This window comes from Pteronotus mesoamericanus, unplaced genomic scaffold, assembly GCF_021234165.1.
Source record: "Pteronotus mesoamericanus isolate MK-2021 breed Mesoamerican mustached bat unplaced genomic scaffold, CSHL_Meso_final contig_1203, whole genome shotgun sequence".
NCBI classification, from domain to species: Eukaryota; Metazoa; Chordata; class Mammalia; order Chiroptera; family Mormoopidae; genus Pteronotus; species Pteronotus mesoamericanus.
The window spans coordinates 251,398-274,191 of record NW_026555043.1 but is presented as its reverse complement, the minus strand read 5'-3'; the positions used below and the strand labels follow the sequence as shown (position 1 = coordinate 274,191).

The window sequence follows — 22,794 nt, the reverse complement described above, 5'->3', positions numbered from 1 at the left end:
GAAGCCAGACACAAAGGGACACGTAGTTTATGATTCCAATGAATTGTGTCCACGATGGTCAGATCCATAGAGACAGAAAGTAGATTTGTGTTCGTCTGGCGCTGGCTGCTAAGGAACGTGGAGTTTCTTTTTGGGGTGATGGAAGTACTCTAAAGTTGGTAGAGGTAAGGGCTGTACAACTCTGTCACTAAACTGAAAGTGCTTATATGTAAAGAAAGAAAAACCATGTCTGAGAACTACTCTGCTTTAGACAGACTCACCCAAACCATGAAGCCGGGATAACTAAGAAGACCCTAAGGACAATAATATTCAATTCCATTCCCATTAAGTCACCACATTTTTTCTCCCTTTGAAACGTTTCACAATCTCTAAAAGTTGTTTCTCTTTAAATTATTCCTATGAGCATTGATTTAACAGGAGTTAGCATGTTGCATTTTGTACATTCTCACGGTGGTCCAAAAGGGACCACACCGGATGTTTATGGAGGCGTTAGGCCACACTGCATAAACCAAACTAATGAAATTGTTTCATGAATTAGAAGAAAAGCATTTTTATCAGCTTTGTCATATATTCTCATTTAAGGGACTCTGGAGAAAAGAATTTCTTCACATTTTCTTCATTTAACCCTAAGAGACTCCAAGTTTACCCATGATTCTATTTTTCTATTTCTTCTTTAAAAAAATAATCCTCACCTGAGGATATGTTTATTGATTTGAGAGAGAGAGAGGGAGAGATGAGTGAGGAACATCGATCGGTTGCCTCCCGCACTCGCACAGACTGGGGATTGAACCCACAACACTTTAGGTGTATGCGATGATGCTTCCAGCAACTGAGCCACCCTGAGCTACCCAGCCAGGGCCATAATTCTATTTCTTGCCTTATTTTTTGATAGTAAGGGGTACTACCTATTTAAAAGAAGTTATTTCTGAGTAATTATCAAGAGCAAAATACTATTAGCTAGAACTGTTATTCAGGTTGCTGTGGAGGTAACAAACAGCAGGTAAAAGGCATTGTTTAAGCTCACTGGTTGAGGCAGATTAACAGATCCAGCCTGCTGCGAGAGTGGGCATTTAAGGATCCTGATACGTTTGAGAGTTACCCTGAATTCTTACTCTGGGGAAGGCCATTCTGTGGGTGTGCTGGATCCTCTGTAAGAAAAAGATTGCAAATACATATAAAGTTAGTTACAAAAATGAATATTAGAGTCCCCAACAAAGATCTAATAAGTCATACAGGTGAAAATGCTACCAAATCCCACCAATACAAAATCAAAAAAAAAGATTTGAAACTGTGTCTCCTCTTCCTCCCTGCTCCCAGCACTGTGAGATGGATTGGAACACAACAGAACTGGCCTTGAATTTCATGCCAAATCCTTGGGTGAGGCAATGCAGTTGGAAGTGGGAGAATTATCAGGCGCACCTTTTACACTGGGTTGTTAGCAATGACTTAACTACACATGGGCTTTATGCTGAACCTCATCAATGCGTACCAGCCAAGAGAAACTAAATACACCCTCAGCTCAATTCCTCCTGAGGATGGTGCCCCACGTGCCATGGACACCACCATACCACAGCCTGTGAAGGGCAAGGTCATGGAGTGGAGTGGGGAAGTGGCATTATCAGAGGGGACAGTGGGCAGTGTTAATCCACTGCTGTTAAAATCTCCACTTCTGCAAATTTTACAATAATTTAGTAATACCCCAGTTAGTGAGGGGTCTTGAAGCTTAAGCTTCTTCAGCTTCATGGTAAATATGTTCTCCACTGACTCCCCCCTTTTCAGAAATATTTTAGACATCCGTTCAAATAAATGTATTTTTCTTATTTTAGCTGGGCAATTTTATAGGAACACGTTCACAGGACATTTTGAAACATTCCCACTGAAATAGAGGGAATGCAGAAGAAAGGGCAGCATGAGAAATGTATTCTTGAATTTATGAAGCTATTTTCCCTAGAATATCCCCCACCTTTAAGCAAAAAATTATCCCTAGGACAGAGATGAAAACTTTCTTTCTCTCATAAAATACATTTTTGGAAAAAAATGCAGAAATCCATCATAATGTCCTCACTGTGGGAGTATTATTAGATTACTGAGTCATCGTGAGTCAGAAATTTTAAATCTTATCATACTGGCTTAGAGCAGCGATTTTCAGCTGGTGTGCCACAAGAATTTTTAAAACATGCAGTACCTGACTATTTGGGGGCACTGCCCTCTTTTCCCTTAGATTGTCAAATAAAAAACTGACAACGGCCTACACATTTTTAGGTTTAGTGTACAGAATTTAGAAAAAAATGAGAACATAAAATGGGAGAAACCACTGTTAACATTTTACCATGTTTCTTTTCAGCATTTATATGTATGTGTGTATGTACATTAATGTGTATGTACTAGATATGCACACCCAGATATCTGTGTAAAGAGTTATATAGAATTTATGTCTTGTTGAATTTATATTCTATCATGAACAGTTTTCTACATTACTGAATACATTTAAAAATATTAGTTCACTGGTGACATGATATTCCATTCAAATACAAGTAATAACATGTTTAACCACCTTGCTATTTTTTAGAGATTTCAGTTTCTACCTCTTTCCTAATATAAATAATGTTCCAGTTAATATTTGGTAATAAGCCATTGTCTACAACTCTAGTTATTGCCTTTGGAGTCTTTAAACTTGAATTATTAGATCAGTGGTATTTAAATATTTTAAAAATATTTTTATAAATTTGGCAAAAGCATTCTCCTGGAATTTGCCAGCTTACATTCTTCAAGGCGTCTATAATATTGCCTCTCTTTTCCAACACCCAACTTCAAGTATTATCAGTTTTACATTTCTGATGTTTTGATAGAAATATACTTTTGTTTTAATTATATTTTTGAATTACCAACAGAAATTTTTTTCCCCTGTGTTTTGGGCTCTTTGTGTTTATTCTTCCGTGAATGATTTATTTGTGACTGTTGCCCAGTTGACTTTGGAATTTTGAAATTTTTCTTAATTAAAAAGTCTCTAATAACTTATTTGAACCTTTTGACGGTCACATTTACCATCATTTTAAAGCTGTTGTTTGCCTCTAAAATTTTGCGTATGATGCCTTTGGTATCCCAATACAGTAATCACGCCGTACCAGCGGGTTTTGACTTTCCCAAGTTGTAGTTACCCTCCCTCAACGCAATCAGAAACTATTACACGGAGGATTCCTAAGGGCAATCCCGTGCCTTTCCGAGTAGCGTGGCGAAATCTCGCGAGCCCTGGGCCGTGACTGAGCCTTTCTGTGCGTCTCCGCGCTGCCGACGCTCCCAGACCCCAGCTGGTTGGCTCGTTCGCCGCCATCTTGGTTCCCGGGCCCACTGTCGACTCTGCGTTGAAGTGGTTTTGGCGCGCCACCCTGGTTTTCCGTGAGAAAGACTCCAAGGCGCAAAAGCGGCGATGCTGGCAATTCGGAAACGCCAAAGAGAAGCCGGAAAGAGCTTTTGGGAAGCGACCTCCACTCGAGAGGAAACAAGTCCTGTGCAGAAGCTGCTAAGCTCGATGGTAATAAAGCTTTCGTCCCTGAAATGGGGAGGAAGAGGAAAAAAAATTTGTGCTAGTTTTGCGGTCGCACCTCAAGCTGCGAAAGTGACGGCCACAGCAAGTGATGAGCGCTGGTTAGGATGGAAAAGACATTACATGTGGGGGCGGAAGATGTGAGAGGAGCGTGTACCGCTGCAGGGCGCCGTGGAAACGAGTCGCGGCAGGCCCGTTACTGCGAGTAAGCGACGGCCGTGCAGACGCGGGCGCAGGCTTGTCTGAAAAGCGGATGCAAAGGCTGGACCTGGGGCAGCCCGTTTGCAGCCACGGAAGAAAGACGAAAGCCGGCTGCAGCTGAGGGGCCGAGGCCCGCAGCCGCCCGCCTGCCATTCGGTGCGTCAGAAGGTCAGGAGCAGCCTCGAGCTAAGTCACGAAGCCACAGTTTATCTCGTCACTGCATTCTCAGTGGGTATTTGGGTTATTTTCAGGGTTTTTATCGTTGTCTCGTTGTTTTACCATTACGCATAATATTGCTTTGACTATTCCTGTGGCATGTCTCCTGGTCCTATTTGCAATAATGCCTGCAGGGAATATACTGAGGAGTCAGATTGTTGCGTTCTAGGGTATGAGTATGTTCAGTTTTTCTGGACAAACACCAAACCGCTATTCTAGCTCGGCCCCGCCCCCCTCCGCTTCAGTACAAGTTTTATGTTTCATTTCTTTTGGACAACACTTAAGATTTCTGGCTTAAAGTTATACTTAACATGGTGAAATATAGTAAATGTATTTCAATGTGATTTTAATCATAATTTTGCTTGTTACTAAGTGAGGTAACTTAGGAGTTAACTAAGGTTAGGCGTTAACTCACATTTTTTTTTTTCCTGCGAAGTGTTCAAGTTTTTTTGCTCACTTTTCTGGGATTTTTAAATACTATTTCTAATGAAACCATAGGTGCTCTGTATTTTTCTGATTTTTTTGTCGTTAAAGTATTGCAAATATATTGCTATTTATGGCTTGATTTTTCACTCTGTGATGTATTTTGATTGAAAAACTGAAGTTCTTAATTTTACATAGACATCAGTCTTTGCCTTTTTGATCTGTGCTTTTTGTGTCTTGTCTTTAAGAACCCTTCATTATCTTTCTAAAAAGAAAAATTATTTCCTGTACACACTGATTACTTCACTTCTGACGCCAGCTGCATGTTTTCCAACTCAGTTGGATTTAAGACACTGTCCACCTGGGTTTATAGCATCTAATCCCACAGATTAAGGGTCTCACGGCCGGCTCCCTGCTTCCAATGGCAATCACATTTTTTAATATATTACATATAAGGAGAAAACTAATTAATACTTTTAGAAACGGGTTTATGTGCTTATGCACTAGGTTGGTAGAGAGATTGGTTCGATTCGGTGGTCATCTGGGGTGGCAAACTTTCCAGGCTAGCTCCTTGCACAGAGAAAAAATGACTACAGTAATTTCAGGGGACAGGATTGGCTTCTATAAGCTCTTAAGGTAGATCCCTAGGAAACCTCCTCTTACGTTCTGTTGGGTTGAGTGATCTGTACTCAAGCCACACAGAAGCCTCGAAATGATTGGACACTTTGAGTCACCTACTCCAATCAACGCTGTAAAGAAACTGTTGCCTTGATTCTTTAAAACCACCAGAGCCCCACCCTGGACACACAGGTGAGACCACTTAACCTGGGTATTAGAAGCGAGGGAGGTTGGAAAGAGGACATCAGTATTCACTGAAGAGAAGTCCTTGAGTAATTGAAATCATCTACCTTAAAAAAAACCACTTAGGCTTCCAGTATGTCTGGGACATTTTTTCCCCTGCTTTTCTTTCTTTATTGATCAATATAGGTTTCCTGTGTCTCATTGTGAGGCCGTTTTATACTTGTATCTTTTCCAAGGGTATGATTCCTTTTATCCTGGCTTTAAAATGTTAGCCAACATTTTGTCTGATGTTCTTATATCTTTTAATCCTCTGTGTATGTGCCCCTTTATCAATGACCATATCTGTCATGTTTTTCTCGAATAATAATAATATTGAGAATTTAATTTGGTTTCGGTACTGTGAAAGAAGTTTTACATATATTATTTCTAATTGCTCTCTTTTTCTTAATTAGATTTATAAGGTTTTTTAAAACTCTTGGTTTTTATCTACTTTTACAAAGAACTAATTCTTAGATTTACTCATGTCAGCATGTTCACACATTTTGCAATAATTAATTTTTGCTACATATTATCGTTTTCTCCTGTTTGCCTCGAGACTGGTTTTATACTCTTTTTCTAAATTCTTGATAATTAAAATTACTTAATAAGAAAGTATTAAGAATCTGAATTTATGTATGCTTATATTTATTATGTGAATTTGTAATATTCTCATTTAAGATATTTTTTAAATATCTACTATTTTATTATGTATTTACTCTTTGACTCAATAGGCTTTTAATAGCAGCTTTTAATTTCTGTGGTTAGAGCTTATAAAGCTATTTTTGAAATTTTTACTCTCACTGAACCTTGAACAAATAATGTAAAATCACTATACAATGTCTAATTTGGGGAACGTATTGCTGGTTTGTGTTCCAATAAACTCAGCTCTACGCCATAGCTTCCCTCACTGCCAGTTGCTCTGATAACTGGTCACACCTCTTTCCAGGGTGGGGCTGTTTTGTTTATTTTAATTAATCAAGGCTAGAGGCTTTTAATTATCATGATTGGATTAGGTGACTCACCCACACTTCAGTCAATTCAAGGCTTCTGTGTTCCTTGCGGATGCAATCACTAACCCCTATCATTACTTGTAACAGCAGAGATAAGTTTTGTCTGTTTTTGTAATACATCATGTCTAGTATCTTTCATTCAACACTATGTTTGTGAGAATTGTTCATAATTTATTTAATTTTTTTGGTGGTATGGTTCAAGAAACCATTGGCCTGATTGCTAAAAAGGAAAAGAAAAAAATATAAGACACCAGAAAAGCTAATAAACAAGAAACTGAAGGACCCTTCTAGACTAAAAGGGAATAAGAAGCTAGGGGAACAAAATGGATAGTTGGAGAAATTTGAATATGGAGTGTGTATTAGTTATGAAGTCTATGTGTTAAACAGTTTGGTGACAGTGAGATGGTCTTGTGCCTGGAAGACTTATTTCCTTGCTTTTAAAAAAAAACATTATCGTTCTTAGGAGATAATGTATTTAGGAGTCAAATATTATAGGATCTGACAATTACTTTAACATAGTTCAGTAAAAGTAACTTACATACACACACGTGTGTGTAAGTGTGTGTGTGTGTGTGTGTGTGTGTTCAGAAAGATAGCAAGGAAACGTTAAGCATTGGCAAAGGATATATTGGTTTCTGTTGTACACTTCTTCCAGCTTTTCTGTGGAGTTGAACTTTTTAAAACTAAAAACAATGGAAAATAATAAGCATGCATTGTGATTTAATTCTAACTTTTAAAATTTGGAAAATAGACTTTCTATTGTAGTTTTATGTAGCATGTGAGGAAGCTGAGGATGAGGGGTGTTGGGTAAATTGCTATTGGCCATGCTGGCACTGTGGCCCAGGCCTTCTGACCACCTCTTAGGCTCCTTATGCAGAAGCCTCAAGGATGCTGCTGACTGGTAGTTCAGAAAGATAAAACCTTATAAGACACACTGGAATTTCATAGTAGATAAAATACCTATCAGCTCATCAGATACTCTAACCTTAGAAATGATGTCAAGAGGGGTCAAGTGTTTGGTCCAACTTCACACAGTGAATAAGAGATGTCAGAGTCTGCATTATAGTCTCAGGTTTCTGACTTTTTAGGTCAACATTACTTTTACTGCACCACCAAAAACCTGTTTCTTACAGGGAAAATCCTAGGTCCTGAAACATTAGGACAACAATGTTTAAAAAAAAAAAAAGCAAAAAAATTTAAAAAATCTTCCATTGGATTTTCAGGTTTATATGTGACTTCTGATCATGTGTAAGTCAGGCATTATTTGTTTATTACTTGAGAACATTTTGCCTAACTCCTTGGCATGTGTAGTACCCTTGCTTTCTTGCTACAGCCGAGTTGAGAGCGTATGTTGGCAGGTAACACAACTCCTGCATGTTTATTTCCTTGTCTTACATCCATAGCTTGCTGAGTCATTTACTTTCCCCTTTGACAGAGATTCAGTGTTGTCAGTAGAATATGCATCAGGGCTGAAGGTAACTATCATGGTGTCAAGCGTTTTGGGTAATTCCTTGTAAATCGTTCTGCAGAGAGCCCTGCTGATTTTCCTGGTGGCAGTAAAAACTCCAGACGGTAGGCTTCCTGATGTATGGCTTTGTTAACTTCAGTTCAGTGATTCTTATCAGGCTTTCTGGGAATACATTATGTTGGACCCCTGATAGTCCTCTTTAACTTGAGAGTATTGTCCAGTCTCACCCACCTCACATAGAAAAGATTTTTTTTTTTTTTTTTTCCAACTTCCTTGCTTCCATTACCCACATTTTTCTGTTTATTTTTTTTGGCCCCCAGCCTTTCCTGAGAGAGAAGGGGTGTTCCTGGCGTTCCCTTCTCACAGTCAGACTGAGCCCTGAGTTTGGGTGAGTCTTTTTTAAGTTAATGAAAGTACTTCTGCTACAGCATAGTCTGCTTCACTGAAGAAAAATACCCCTGTAGCAGGTCCTGTGTGGTGCTGCTGGGACAGTTCTTGCCATCCACGTTGTCACAGGTGGCAAGATTTCATTCTCTTTTTTTGGCTGAGTCATATTGCATTGTATACTACTTCTTCTTTATACACTCACCTACTGATGGGCACTTAGGTTTCTTCCACATCTTGGCTACTGTAAATAATGCTGTAGTGAACATAGATACATATATGTCTTTTTGATGTTGTGTTTTGAGTTTCTTTAGATAAAGACCCAGAAGTGGAATTGCTGGGTCCTTCTTTGTTTCTTGTTAATATAGCCTTTGTTCTAAAGTCTATTTTGTCTGGTAAAAGTATTGCTATCCCTGCTCTTTTTGTTTGTCTGTCTCCATTTTCATAAAATATCTTTTTCCATCTTCTCACTAACAGCCTGTGTGTGTCTTTTGATCTGAAGTGAGTCTCTTGCAGACCAGCATATGGAATTGTCTTGTTTTGTTCCCATTTGCATTTCTTTCTTAAAAGTCTCCCAACTTTAATTTCTGGGACCCCATTCTGAGACTCATTTTGATGGAATTAATTTAATTAGTTACTGTGTTTGGAGTTTTCTCTTTGAATTGTATGAGTAACTTCATTAAATCTCCCCAATACATGAACACACTTTAGTTCATGGAAAGCAGTTTTGTAAGCAGGGGAAACTTTGCATCCCCACTCCCACCAAGGACATTTGGTCATGTCTACAGACATATGGGGTTGTCATAGCTAGGTAAACGGGTACTGGCATGTAGGGGGTAGAGGCCAGAGATGTTGCCAAATATCCTGTCATGCACAGGACAGTCACCACAACAAAGAATTTTCCAGTCCAGATGTTAACAGTGCTTTGATAGCGAGTCTTGGGTGCAGAGCCTTACTAAGAGTCTGTCTTGTGAGATTGTACGTGCATTTTATTTCATGAAAAGCTAGTTCACCTGCCAACCAGTGGGGATATTATCAAGTAGCCTTTGTGCATTGTCCTCCCATAATACCCCCCAGTTGTAACCAAAATGAGTTAGGCCAGCATAAATGTACCAGGGGATCATGATTAGCTGTGGTGTGGTGGGCGCCCCCACCTCTCTTCAGTGACTTCCCTTTAAACTGTGGTCCATACACTGTGCTTTTCAGTGGCCTCTCATTTCCCCTGTCCCTGCCACCAGAGTGTTGGGTACAGACTTCCTCCCAAATCCGGTCATATTACAAAGTCTCTTCTCTCTGTCTATTATTCTCAAGGCCTAACAGGGCTTCTTGTGTTCAGGCAAATAAACACGCTGCCAATAATCCAATAAAACCTTTACAGACACCAGATATAAAACATAGCGAAGAGCAGTGGACAATCTATAACTGCTTGCTGCTTTTTTATAATCCCCACACTTGAGCCTTGAAAGCAGCACAAATCCAAGGCAGTAAAAGAACCAGGACTCTACCTTTGTTTTTCCTAATGAGTTGATTCACCCTCCCTGTGCTACCACCCTAGTGACCGCAGGCTGTCTTGGCCCCAGGTAGGAGAGACACGAGGCGATACATTGAGTACCCGGGGGAGGAACTAATTTCAAACATGACTTTCATGATGACTTCCCTGTTCAGCACTCACTAGCCGCAGACAAGTAAGTGCCATCACCTTGGGCCGTTGCGAGTCAATGCCTTACCCTCCCAGAGACAGAACAGGAGACAAAACTAAGTCCTGAAGCTTGGTCTTTGGTCAGTTGTGTTTCCCAACTCCTGCTTTGTGAAGGAGCTGTGATTAGTCTGTGCTATGAAGGAAAGCGGGTTAGACCTGAGGAATGAGAGCCATTTGATAAACAGCGTGCCCTGACGTGGAGGGAAGAGGAACCACACTTAGACTGTTGGTCCTTTCACAGGGGAGACTTTATCTCAAGCAGAATGACTATGGGGTCTTGCTGATCATCAAAACATCCAGAATTTACCTGTTCTGCCTCATTCCTCCTCACCCCAAGCCTCTGCTGAAAGGCCATGTAGCTGCACTGCTTTGAAGTAAGACTTGGTGTTACTTATTTACTAATGCTGTTTTCTTTTAATTTTATGAGTAAGACATATCTGGGAAATGGCCAGGGGGATGGAGGAGATGATCTGAAGCGGGGAGGTTTTGGTTTCCTTAAAATCAGCCCCTGCCAAATGTGCAGGGTTCCGAAGGGAAAGGTGCTGTGACCCTGAAGGTGCAGGTGGATCTGGTGCCCCCTCAGGTGCACGCCCCATGCCTGGCTCCTCTGGCCCTTTGTGCGGCATCAGGGCTGTCTTTGTGGAGTTTCAGCAGCATGCTCTTGTCTCCTACTACCTGCTGCTCCATCTTGAGTATCTCAGTCTTTTTCATGGACAGTACATCTGAGTTCTTTTGCCAACAACAGGCACTAACCTGCATCCTCCCTCTTAAGTAAGCACGAGGCAGCTGAATGAGGCTGGAGGCAGGAAGGGAGAAGGCAGGATGGATTGGAATGAGTTCCATCCAAAAGGAAAAGATTTCTCCCCGTTTAAAGTGGACAGAGTCTGCTAGTGTGTGTCCTACTTGCTGAGGTTGCCAGCTCTTCCCTCCTGAGCAATCAGGTATCGAAACTGTGATCTGCGGTAGGCCTGTTTGCTCTGTTGCCAGAGTGATTACAGCCTGACAGAGCCGAACTCTGTTCCTGTTTTTATTACTGTTATTATTTCTGTGCCCATGGAATTGGAAAGTCTCTCTGCACAGACACAGACCTTGGGGAATCATGAAGCCACAGCCATATTGTTTGCAGTCACTGCTCAGCAGCTCTTGGGTGAATGTGATTAGCATGTTCTCTTTATTTGGTAAGGAGAACCAGGGATGTTTAGACTTGCCCCCATTGGAAGGAGAAGGATTCCACGTAGGAAACGTCAGCTCTCCGGCCTAGACGGTGAGCAGGATAGAAAGACTGGGCGTGTGCATGGCCCTGGTGCTCTATTGGATGTGCCTTCCAGTTTCTTGGTGAGAAAGGGAAAGAAAAATTTGGACAGGTAGCCCTTATGGGGGCATATAACCTATAAGAAAAAAATGACCTCCAGATCTCCAAAAGCTGTTTTTAAACAAGTACCTGGAGTTTAAAGCCTTGCATATTGACATGAATGTTCAATTAGTGTCTGGGGAACATAATACTGTAATCCTGTTTCTAGTGGGCCTTAGATGCATAATCTTGACTAAGGCATGGGCAGTTTATGAATATACAAAATGAAGAGTAAAGCTCACTAAGATTCCTCTCAGTGCTTCAGTTCTAGGCTACCTAAAGCATGGTCTCTGATTCATATTTATCCTCCTGTACGTTGTCCAGACAGACAGGAAAAGGCGCTCACAGAGGGCTTAGCTGTCTGCTGTGTCATTCATGGCTCAGGCTCAGATGCACCAATAAAAGACCCAGGGAAGGTCCAGTGTAGGAATAAAGGATGCATTTGAAACCCAGCCCACACCTTCAGCCCTGCTGTTCCAGCGACTGTGGGGCCTTTCTGCAGTTACTAAGGAAACAATCATCAGGAACGGATTAGGAAGCCTGTGCTGAAAGGATGGACACAGAGGCGCTTTGTAGAGATGGAGTCTGGCAGAGACACCAATGTGCTCAGCGATTGATTCTGTCCACAGCGTGGAAGCATCATAGTTCATCTGAGGGAGTCAATACGCGAGGGAAGCCTCGGCGCCCCGTTCTCCCTCCCTCCCGTCTCTGCCCCCCATTAAGCGTTCACAGATCTGCATGGCTGGATTGGCTAAGCTCAACTCCTCTGCTGGGTGCATGTCAAGGTAGAGGAAACACAAACTTAATTCAGTTCACAGACTCTCCATCCTTGTTCAAAACTCTAGAGTCCACTGTCTCAACTTGCGCTGGTGCTCTGTAAAGATACTGACAATGTTTCTGGGGACAGTGTCAAAGGGACAGGTTACTTGTCGCTTTATCTTTACTAGCCCTTAAGCTGTACTAGGGTGCTTACCTCTGAAGAACAGTAGGCACAGGCCCAGTGACCCAAAGAAATTGAGCGGGAACTGGGGGATACCAGGTGGCGCATGTGACGGAGGAAGCAGGTACTCAGGGGCTCCGTGTGTCTCACCAGCTCCAACTTTGCTTTTTGTCGTTTGCCGATATTTAAATTAAAATCTTCATTTTAATCTAATTTTACTAGCAATTTATACAAGTGAATTTTAAGTTTAATTTTATGTATAAATTTAAAATCACATATTAGGTAAAATAGCATATTCAGATATGCTATTCTTTCCAGGCTAATATTTACTGTTTACGTAAATATGAGTGGCAAAAAACAATTACTTCTTTTTCATTACTGGAAAACAAAATGTAAAGGATGTGCCCCCACTGTGCATAATCAGTTAACATTTAGTGCGAGTAATTCATTAAAAAATTTTTATTGGGATTTTAGTGGACAAGCTGCACTGTAGTCAGCTTATTGCACTTTGATATCATGTCACGAATCTGTCCCCTTGGTGCTGCCTATTCAAAACAGATCATTATATTAATAACCTATAATGTGAATACAATCGAGTTTATTTGGTTAGTAATATACTTGTGTACATTTGGGATTTTCTCTGTTGTTCATCTTATGATCATTTATCTTAAGATTAATTTCTGGAATTTGAATTAATTCCAAGTGCTTAAACATTTTTAAGGCTTTTGAACTATATCATCCAGTTGTCTTTTGGAAATACTTCAGTAAAAATGCACTTCCACCAATAACAGACTAGGATATGCCTATTTTTAGCCCTTTGCCAATAGACCATTATGATTTGGGGAGTGAGGGAAAAGTGAATTGAGAAACAGTTCATGCTATTTTACTGTTACATTAATTTGCATTTTATATGAAATGAAGTTACGGTATTTTTCCTTTTATTGTAATTCAATTTGTTTCCCTTTTTAGTTTAGTTTGTGGTATGTCAGGCTATTTGGATATATTTAAATTTTATTTATACAGTCACTAATGTTTTCCCTTATTGTTTCTTATTGGAGGATGTGCATTCATTGACCTTTTTGGAGATGATAAAACATATGAATCTATATTTTATTCTCTAATCATTCATTCTTAAAAAACATCTAATCTTTTAACCAAAATGGAATAATTTTTATTTGTGGATACATTCCTCCTTGAAACATTAATCACTTTTTTTTTGTTTTATCTCCATCACAATTCATTTCCTGGTGACTTGAAAGGCTCCTGTATCTGATGCAAACCTTTATGTATTCTGTGGTCTTTGGCACTTTCTGGATTCTTCCTTTGATCTGTCTGCCATGTTTTGCATCAATACCATAGCATTTAATCACTGTAAGGATATAAGACCTTCTGCCTGTCTGTAAGAGAAAATCCCATTATTATTTTTTACTCTCTATTCTGACTGTATTACTAGATATTTTTGCCATGTAATCTTCTGAAGTGGAATTAGTTTGTGAAGACTGAAAATTCCCATTGGTGTTTTGATTTCCTATACTTTTATAAACTAACATGAGGAGAACTGTTATTGAATGTTGTTGGGCCTTTCTGTCTCCGAATTCAGCCTACTTCTTCATTTATTTAAATTTTCCTAGTTATCTCTTGGTAATCTCCCGGGGTTCATCATATAACCCTGGGCGTATTTACTGTTAATTCCATTCCCCGGTATTTTATAGTTGTGTTGCTATTGTGAATGGGATTTTTATTACACTTAATAATTTATTTTGCTGGTTAATAGAGAATTGATTTTTGGATATTTAATTTGTAACATGTCTTCTTACTCAGTTCTTGCCTTATATCTAATAGATTTTCTGTTTTACTTCATTCCTTTGGTTTTAGTACATAATCAGTTTTCAAATAATGATAATGTGATTTTTTCCTAATATTTATAACTCATTATTTTCTTATCTTATTGAATTGTTTGAAACTTGTCAAGTAATGATAAATGATAGTAGTGAGAGCAGGCCATACTTTTAAGAAAGACTTTGTACATCAAATATGATTTTGCCTATTGGTTTTATATAAGCACTTATTTGCTGTTATTGGTGATAATAAATACAGTACTTGGATCATGTGACAATAAAAACTTGGATAATTTGCAATTGCCAAGTACGAATCTAAGTATATGTATATGTATATATACTAACTGAATGATCTCAGCAGCAACATGAGATATAGGGGATATTACTATTTTTTTTATTATTGTTCACATTATACAGATGGAAAAATTAAGGCACTGATAGATAGTTCAAACAACTTCCCCCAGGACAAGACAGGAGTAAGTGGCAGGTATGGGGTTGAGGCCTCAGCAGTGTGGTCTCCGGGCCTGTGTTCACACCCACCACGCGATGCTGCTCCCAGGTGTAGGAAGAGCCCTGCAGGCCTTGTGTACTGCGACTTGCCTCAGACAAGGACGCATTATCCAGAAGTTCCTGGTTTTTCCCTCCAGTGCGTCTTGGGCTCTCTAAGTATTAAATACTATGTTAGTAGATTTCCTAATGATATCCTTCCCATGCTGTTCTTAGAAAAATACTTCCTAGATCATGTTGTCTGATTGTTTTGATATATTCCTATTAACATAAATAACTTCAAAAAAACTGGGAGATATATATATATATATATATACACATATATATGTGTGTGTATATATATATATATATATATGAAAGAGGCTGGCTTGCTGCCTTAGGGGCTGTAATGATTAGTTTTTTGTATTAGGATTATGCTAATATTTTCCCTCTGTTATTTTATTGAATTATAATTGACATATAACATTACCTTAGCTTCAAGTGTACAATATGATGATTCAATATAGGTATAGGTTGCGAAATGATCACCCCAGTAAGTCTAGCTAACACCCATCACTGCACAGCCACAAATTCTTTTTCTTGTGATGAGAGCTTTTAAGGTTTCCTCCCTTCACAAATTTCACACACGTTGCGCAGTATTATAAACTGTGGTCTCCATGCTGCACATTAGACTCCCCAAGACTTATTTATTTGGTAACTGGAGGTTTGGACCTTTTGACTTATCTAGTAACCATCAATCTGTTCTCTGTGTGTATAAATTTGTATCTTTTTTTGGTTTTTTTTTAGATTCCACATGTAAGTGAGATCACACATTGTTTCTGTGTGACTTAACATGATGTGCTTACGCTGTTGCAAATGGCAGGGTTTCCTTTTTTATGACTAAATAATATTTCATTGCACATATGCTGCATTTTCTTTTTTCCATTCCTCCACTGATGGACGCCAGGATGTTTCTGTGCCTTGGCTATTGTAAGTAACAGGGTTACACTGACATTTTAAAAAGAAATTGTGAAACTTTACCTACCTGGGGTGTGTGTTTAGTGCCTCTCGTCCTCTGGGCGTATCCTCCCGAGACCCTGACACGTAAATCGCATCTTTGAGGCACAGTATTTTCTCCTCGATTCTGTGCACCTTGCTTCATTGTCTCTGGCATTTAATGGTGTGAGCAGAACCTTACCCACATTTCCCTTGTCTTCTCTCCCTTGTGGCCACCACTGGAAGTGGCTGAGCAGGAGGATGTGAGTTGCACCTCATTTCTCTCAGCCAGTTGGCCACTCCAGAACGCGGAAAAGCAGCCAGGAATGCAGGGCGGAGGAAAAGAATCGGACCACAGCACTTCAGTGCTTGGAAAGAGACACCGAGAGTTTTCTCTGTCTTTAAAAAGTGATTTTTTTCCTACTGACTTAAGAAAGATAACTTGTTAAACATCTGTTTTCCCCCTCCCACTCCTGCTGTTTACAGAGGAACAGACTTCCTTAACTCCGGAGTAGTGTCGCCTTTCCTTAGGAAAGCAGGTGTGTAAACATGCAAGCAAGTCATTTTCAGACCGCTGAAGTGAACTTGAGAACTTCTCATTTTCCTTGATCCTTTTGCCTAGAAATTCTTTTGTGAGGCTTATGATTTTCCAGTTTGGATCTTCGTTTTTTCCCTTGAGACCTTGATGACCAGTCTTTAAAATTGTTACTGTCCTATTTCTCTTCTTTATATTGCTATTACTTTGGATGTGAAAATCTATTTAAAAAATATTGTTCAACTATTAATTCTTGCTCATTTAAATGAAATGTACTTTATAAACATGAAGACCTCAGGACCACATTGAATTCTGTCATACTAAACATCTTTACTAAAAAGAAGAGGAAAAATTGAGCTAATATTAATATTGTGAGGACTTAGAAATATTCCTTATAATACATGCCTAAGTATCTGAAGAAAAGAATTAGCATCCCACTTAACAGATGAGAAAACATCAAAGCTCATAGAGTTCATTTAGTCCAAGGTTACACACTTAGAAAATAGTGAAATCAGGATTCAAACCCAGTTTCTGTCTCATTTCAGGAGACACGCACTGTCACCTTACCACGTAATACAGTCCCTCCTGGTCTGTGCACAGCACTTGCTGTTGAGTAGTCAAGTGAGAGTTTGCTTACTAGTCTATTACTAACTGTGTGGCGGTGGATAAAGTATAAGTTCAGTGGGTCTGAATGTCCTCTGTGTGTTGCAGAAAATGCCAGTACCCGCCTCATAGAGCTTTGGTGAGGATTCACTGCGTTAGTGCATGTCTAGGGCTCAGAATAGTACCTGGCACATAGTAAATGCTCAACAATGTGGTTTTTTAATTGTTATTATTGACTGTTACTTCATAGCATAGAGTACATGCTATGGCCTTGTGTTCATACATTATTGTAGTGCAGCTACAAGGTGGTTCTAACTTTTTAATTTTTTTCATTTTTTATTTTTAGTATTTGTACTTACCCATGAAGGATGCTCCCTTATTTTTCTCCATTAGTTGAGTTGATAAATGTATGGAAGAAAAGAGGGTACTTCTCAGTAAGATTGTTTACAAATTGGGTTTCAGCAATGAAACTCTTTGAAAACACAGGTAGAGCACAGCTGCTTTGACCAAAGTGGAGGGATGACTTGTGCTCCGCATGCACCCTTTTGCCTTGGGGTCCGTCTCCGAAACCCCACAGGTGAAGGTAACGCAGCCCGAGACCCACCAGTCCACAAAGCACCCAACAAATTGCCTGGCACTGTGACCGGTAGACACTATTGAGGCTCAGTATCTGTGATAGGCATGTGTCCAGGAGCCCCTCCGCCCATTCTCACGCTGTCTGCACTCAGCATAGTCCCTGCTGACGCTTGGTCTACCTGGCAGGGCCTCCAGTTTGGTACCCGGGAGCTGGAGGAGATGGGAGCCATGTTCTGCCTGGGCCTCCTCATCTTGGAGCTCAAGTCTGTCAGCTGCAGCCGTCAGCTCCTGACCCGCGCGGCCACCCTCCTGAACGCTGAGGATGAAGCGCTGGACCACCACCTCCAGAGGTAGGATGCTCACGGGGTGTGGGGAAAGGTGTCCTTTTGTGTTTCCATGGGAGACTATCTCAAAGAAAAGTCAAGTGGACCTAGAGGCCCTTGACAAAGAAAAAATCTGGGCGAGCCACCAGATAAAGGTAGGTCGTTTACTGGAGCCAGACCCTGGATGTCCTTACGTCCTGCTGAAAACAAGGAGGATGCCATGTGTGTATACACATAAATGTGAACATAAAGCTGTTTGTATTTATAAATATGTATTATTAATATATTTTGCTTATGGGAAGAAGATACAGCTTGATGCCATACATGCTTATATTTGCCAGTTTGCCAGATATGTTTATATATGTACAGATATCATTTTGGAGCCACTACTTAGCAGAAAAAATGAGGTGGGGGTGATATGAACACGAGAGGAACCACATAAAGATGATGAACACATTGGCCCGGAGAGGCTGACTGCGCCGTGGCAGGGAGAGATGGATCTCTGAGGGGAAGAACCGTTATCCAGATAAGCCCTTTGATGCTTTTACTGTACGCACATATTTTAGACTTGACCAAAACAGATTCAGGGGCCAGAGGGATGATAGGAAAGGTCATGCAAGAAAAGAAGGGATCAGGAAAAGTCAGAAAAATCAAGGCTAGGACATTGGTCACATTTTAAGCCAGGGAATGGATGGAGTCATTGAGTTGTTGGGGGAGGAAGTGTCTACTGATAAATGAAGCTAAAATCTCATCTTGTACTTGCTGTCCAAAGGCAGAGAGAGAGAGCTGTGAATAGCAGGGCCATCTTATTTCTAGATCATTTTCATTATTTTTTCTTCTGCCACTGTTAGGCCACCATTCCAGTGAGGCTTCTCACCAAATCTCCAGTCAAGCCTAGAACGACCTAGCAGCATAAATTAACACTGCTTTGGAAAGCACTAGTTTCTCTGAGACTTAATTACCTAAGTGCAGTAATTAACTTGCTCCTCACACTGTGCTATGGATCACAGACTGTGGAAACTTAAGTAAATGTAGACCTCTTTCCTGCCTAGAGTTGCTGCCTCCAATTTCTTTTGTTTTGACATCCCAACCACTTCCCCCTTCCTCTGCTCCCGTCAACACCCGCAGCGCCCCAAGGCTTGGGCGTGGTTGGTATCCTTCCGGTGTTTCAGCCTCTGCCTCTGACAGCTAGAGCTTCCACCTGCCAGGATATATATTTCAGCTTGTCTTTTCATCGTTGCCTTTGCTAAGCTGTCTTGGGTGCAGGCATGCCTGAAGTTTCCTTTTCTCTCCCCTCTCCCTCGCCACTGCCTCTCCACTGCTGTTCATTGAGGGAAGATTGAGCGGACCTGGCATTGCTTGCTTTCCCTGAATTGATTGTGCCCGTCTGTTTGATCCAATGCAGGGAGGATTAGTTGCTTGTAAACTGGAACAAGAAGAAATCTATCAAAGAAGTGCCTTTTCTAATTCGAGTCTAAAGAATTCGGTGTCAGGCTGCAAATACAATGGCTGCTGTATGGGTTATCATAAGAATATAGCATTACCTGCCTTTCACACCATCCCACACAACTGACTATTAACTTTTCTGTTGGAACTAGCCCAAGGAGACGTGGGAGCTTGGCAACTTCCATGTCCTCGTAGACTGGTGCAGCCTCTAAGGGGCAGGATGCCTACACATAGGATGTGATTAAAATGTGTGTTTGTATAGATTTGAATTAAATTTGAGAGGCATGGAGTTTGGAGGAGAGCAGCTGGGTGGAGCTGTCTATTTCACCAAAACCTTTATATCATCATATATTTTCGTATTCATTGAGGCAGTTGGCCAAAACAGATTGTAGTTCCTGTGCCAGGGTTGAGAGGAAAATCACCCTGAAGATGTCTCGACCCAAAAAATATTTTAGCCACTAAGTGTACAGGGCAGGACAAAAGTAGGTTTACGGTTGCGAGTATGCGAAGCAGGGTTTATTCTTGTATTATTATTTATTAATTATTGTATTATTTTCCATAGGAACAACTGTAAACCTGCTTTTGCTCTACCTTGTATATTCATTCATTAATAAAGTGAAATCTATTGGTCTGAAGCCAGCAGCAGACTGTTTTGAGTGCGCTCTGATTAGTTTGTGAATAGCACAGATCATGAGATGTAATAATCAGCAGAGCCAATGCTGGGGATTGTGTTAGCATCAGGGTTCTTACAATAATACAAAGGGCATCACTAGCGCTTGTCAACATAACTCTTCATAGGCTTAATTTAAAGGGGAGAGAGACTTTTGCCCACCCCTCCCACCCCCCGCCTCCTCCTTGGGTCTGTTGCCACCATTATGTGTTACAGCTATATCATTCAGAAAGATTTTTTTTGTTGTCCAGAAGAAAGGGGGGGGGCCTCTTACCTAAAAGTCTGCCTTAAAGGAGTGTGAGGTCATGCTACGTTGAACTTTTCAGCCCCACAGATAGTGTCAACCACTGGGAGTGATCGGCTGGGAAGACAAAGTGTGGCTGTACTCTCTGGGCATCCTGTTTTTGACAGTAGGTTTCATGCCTCATTTACCGTAAAAACAATTAGAATGTGGTCAACATCCACAGAGCAGCTCACTATTTTTCATGAGCCAGAGAAAGAGCAGAAATAGTGGATGCTTGCCCAGTGGCTGGAGCTTAAAGTGAAGTGCATGCATGCTTTGTTTTGGTTTTTCTTTTCTAGTTCTCTCCTTCCCAGTTGCTCATTTAAGAAATGTCCTTAGATCCACTGTGTCGTCTTTTAATCTTATTTCCTTTCCTCTTTTTCCCCTCCTTCCTCTCAATCTCACCCCTGGAACTAATTGTGTGTCCACCGAAGGAATTCTAAGCTGCTGCTTCAGGCAGCGCCGTTTATCCGTTGTGACAGGTCTTTTGCAAAGTCATTTAACAGTTTTGCTGAGCCAGCCGCTGCTCCTCTCAGTTTGTATCTCTTCGTTGCCTCTGGTCTTCTCAGCTGAGTTCCTGATCTCCATTTGTCCCTCCATTAAGAATGAGAGTCCCTGTCCAGTTAGCTCCTTCAGTTAGAGCATCATCCCGAGATGCCAGCGTTCCGGGTTCAGTCCCTGGTCAGGGCACGTAGAAGAAGCTGCCAATGAATGCATTATTAAGTGGAATAACAAATGGATGTTTCTTTTTAAAAAAATAAAGAAAAAAAAACAATAGAAACCTCAGTTTCCAGTTGTCCCTTTGCAGTTGCTCAGTATTTTGCTTATTTTCCTAAATGTGTGTCCCAAATTGACCAAGACTTTCCTTAGCAGCAAGGTAAGTTAATTTAGTTCTCTCTTTAGTTTGATAAGACAACCCACACACACACACACTCACACACACACTTCATAGACATCAGAAAAAATGACTATATTTTTAACAATTAGAAAGATACATGGTTTTTATTTTTTAAAAGTACACCTTTGTCTTTCTGAGTGAGAAAATATAACATAAACCAAAAGATCACCCCATCCCTGTCTTTAATCACCTGTAATCCCACCATCTATTGGGAACCATTGTCAACGTTTGGGTGGAATTAGATTACTTTTTCACCTATGGATAAACAGATATATAATCCCTTTAACCACTCTTATAAGAGTACTTTCTAAATTCTTTATAAACACTTTTTCTTTTCTGTGTCTTAATAGACTTTATGATTTTGGAGCAGTTTTAGAGTCACAGAACAATTGTGAAGATGGTGTAGAGATTCCCCACATACACCCAGTTGAATTAATTACAGAAAGTCAAATTTGAATATCTTGGGTTAGACTTTATGCTGATTTTCTACAATAAGTAAATAAAAGTAATGAAAACCCAAATTTAGTGTTTCTGTGAGGAAAGAAGTTTAATAATGTCATACAGCCATCAGTAAATTGGTTTAGTTCCTCTGGAGAGGAATTGGGCAACTTGCAAGAAGGTTCATAAAAACCTCCAGTTTCATCCTGTGCTTCCCACTTGAGTATCCCTCAAGAAAATAAACTTAGCAGAAAACAGTATTTGATTGGTAGATATTTATAGGAATGAGGCATATATCCCCAAATAAATTTAAACAACCCAGACTCCTAGCAGTAATAAAAAAAAGTTTAATTTTTAGAATACTATGAAACCATAAAGATAAAAAGGATTGTAATGTATATGTAAGATAATAATTATAGAAACATTCATTAGGACTTCACGATGAACCGGATGCTGTCCTAAGAATTTCACAGGTATTATCTCACCTAATCATGTAAATAATTCTGTGAAATAGATGCTGTTTTTAGAATCACCTTTTGTAAACAAGGAAATTAAGTTTTATGGAGGTCAGGATGTTTGCCAGATGTCATGATCCTAGTAAGAGACTGCTGGCTTTTGAACCCAGTTCTGTCTAGCTCCAAGGCTCAAGTTCTTTCTTTTTATGATAGTTAGCCTGTCAATTAATAAAAAGCAGAATAATGAATGGCATAAGCATGCTGATTGCGACTTGAGCAATTTGCCATCACATTGACAGGGATGGGGGGCATTAAATACGTCTAATTTAAAAATGATCTTAGTTCCTTTCTCAGTACAGTTCTTTAAAGTACGCGTTGGGTGAATATATGTCTGAGTGTGTTTGTAAGTTTTAAAATCTGGATGACTTGGGCTCATTTTGGCCCAGAAATACCCCTTTACTGTTTTAATATTATTCAGGGAAGGTCATGTATAGCATCATAGGTGGAATGTATGTCCTGATAGGTTGAATGCATCATACCCCATGGAGATAAGAATTCAAGAGAGAAAGAGGAAGGGCAGAGCAGACAGGAAGAGTCAAAGTGCATTTTCTTCAAACTGCACTTGCTGTTTGCGAAATGTTACCACTGAATAACAACCTTGAAAGTGAACCTACAAGAATTCCTATTTCATAAGTTGTTTCATGGGAGCCCAGGGAGTCTAAGTGACTTGCTAGGTGTAGTTAAGTGATTTACCCATTACCATCCAGCACTGAGGATCTTTTGCCTCTGCCTCAGGCTGAACCAGATGAATGGCTGATCTCTCGCCTCTGTATCTATAAATACCTGAAAATAGAATAGGCTCTCAGTCCCCGGAAAGGACTTAAGTAAGGAAACCACTCTTTCTACTCTCTTGATCCATTGCAGCCTTTTGCAACCCTGGTGTTCTATTGTTGTTAATTCTAAAAATGGAAGGCAGATAAAAACCTTTGAAGTTTTCCCAAACAGGATGTTTTATTTAAGAAGGCTGCCTGTCATGGATGGTTTAAGTTAATTAATAGCTTTTCATTAATTTATAGAGTAGCATTTTTTTCTCTTTATTTTTTACGTTGACTTGATCTTCAGTAAGTAATCCTATGACCCCTGTGGGCCTTCAGCATTAGTGTTTGAAGCC

At 40.1% G+C, this 22,794-nt stretch overlaps 2 protein-coding genes across 2 annotated transcripts in view; both read left to right on the top strand.

Annotated features, from left to right (window-relative positions):
* AGBL1 (AGBL carboxypeptidase 1) overlaps positions 1-17,332 on the top strand; it is a gene marked incomplete at its 3' end in the record, with an annotated part of 285,253 nt that extends 267,921 nt beyond the window's left edge. Inside the window, exon 22 of the mRNA XM_054585108.1 lies at positions 17,297-17,332. Coding sequence (XP_054441083.1) covers positions 17,297-17,332 — 36 coding nt within the window. The remainder of the gene's footprint in view (positions 1-17,296) is intronic.
* Positions 17,333-17,335: 3 nt separating this feature from the next.
* The window catches only part of LOC129079875 (cytosolic carboxypeptidase 4-like), a 127,413-nt gene continuing 121,954 nt past the window's right edge, over positions 17,336-22,794 (top strand). Inside the window, exon 1 of the mRNA XM_054585121.1 lies at positions 17,336-17,460. Coding sequence (XP_054441096.1) covers positions 17,339-17,460 — 122 coding nt within the window. The 5' untranslated portion in view covers positions 17,336-17,338. The remainder of the gene's footprint in view (positions 17,461-22,794) is intronic.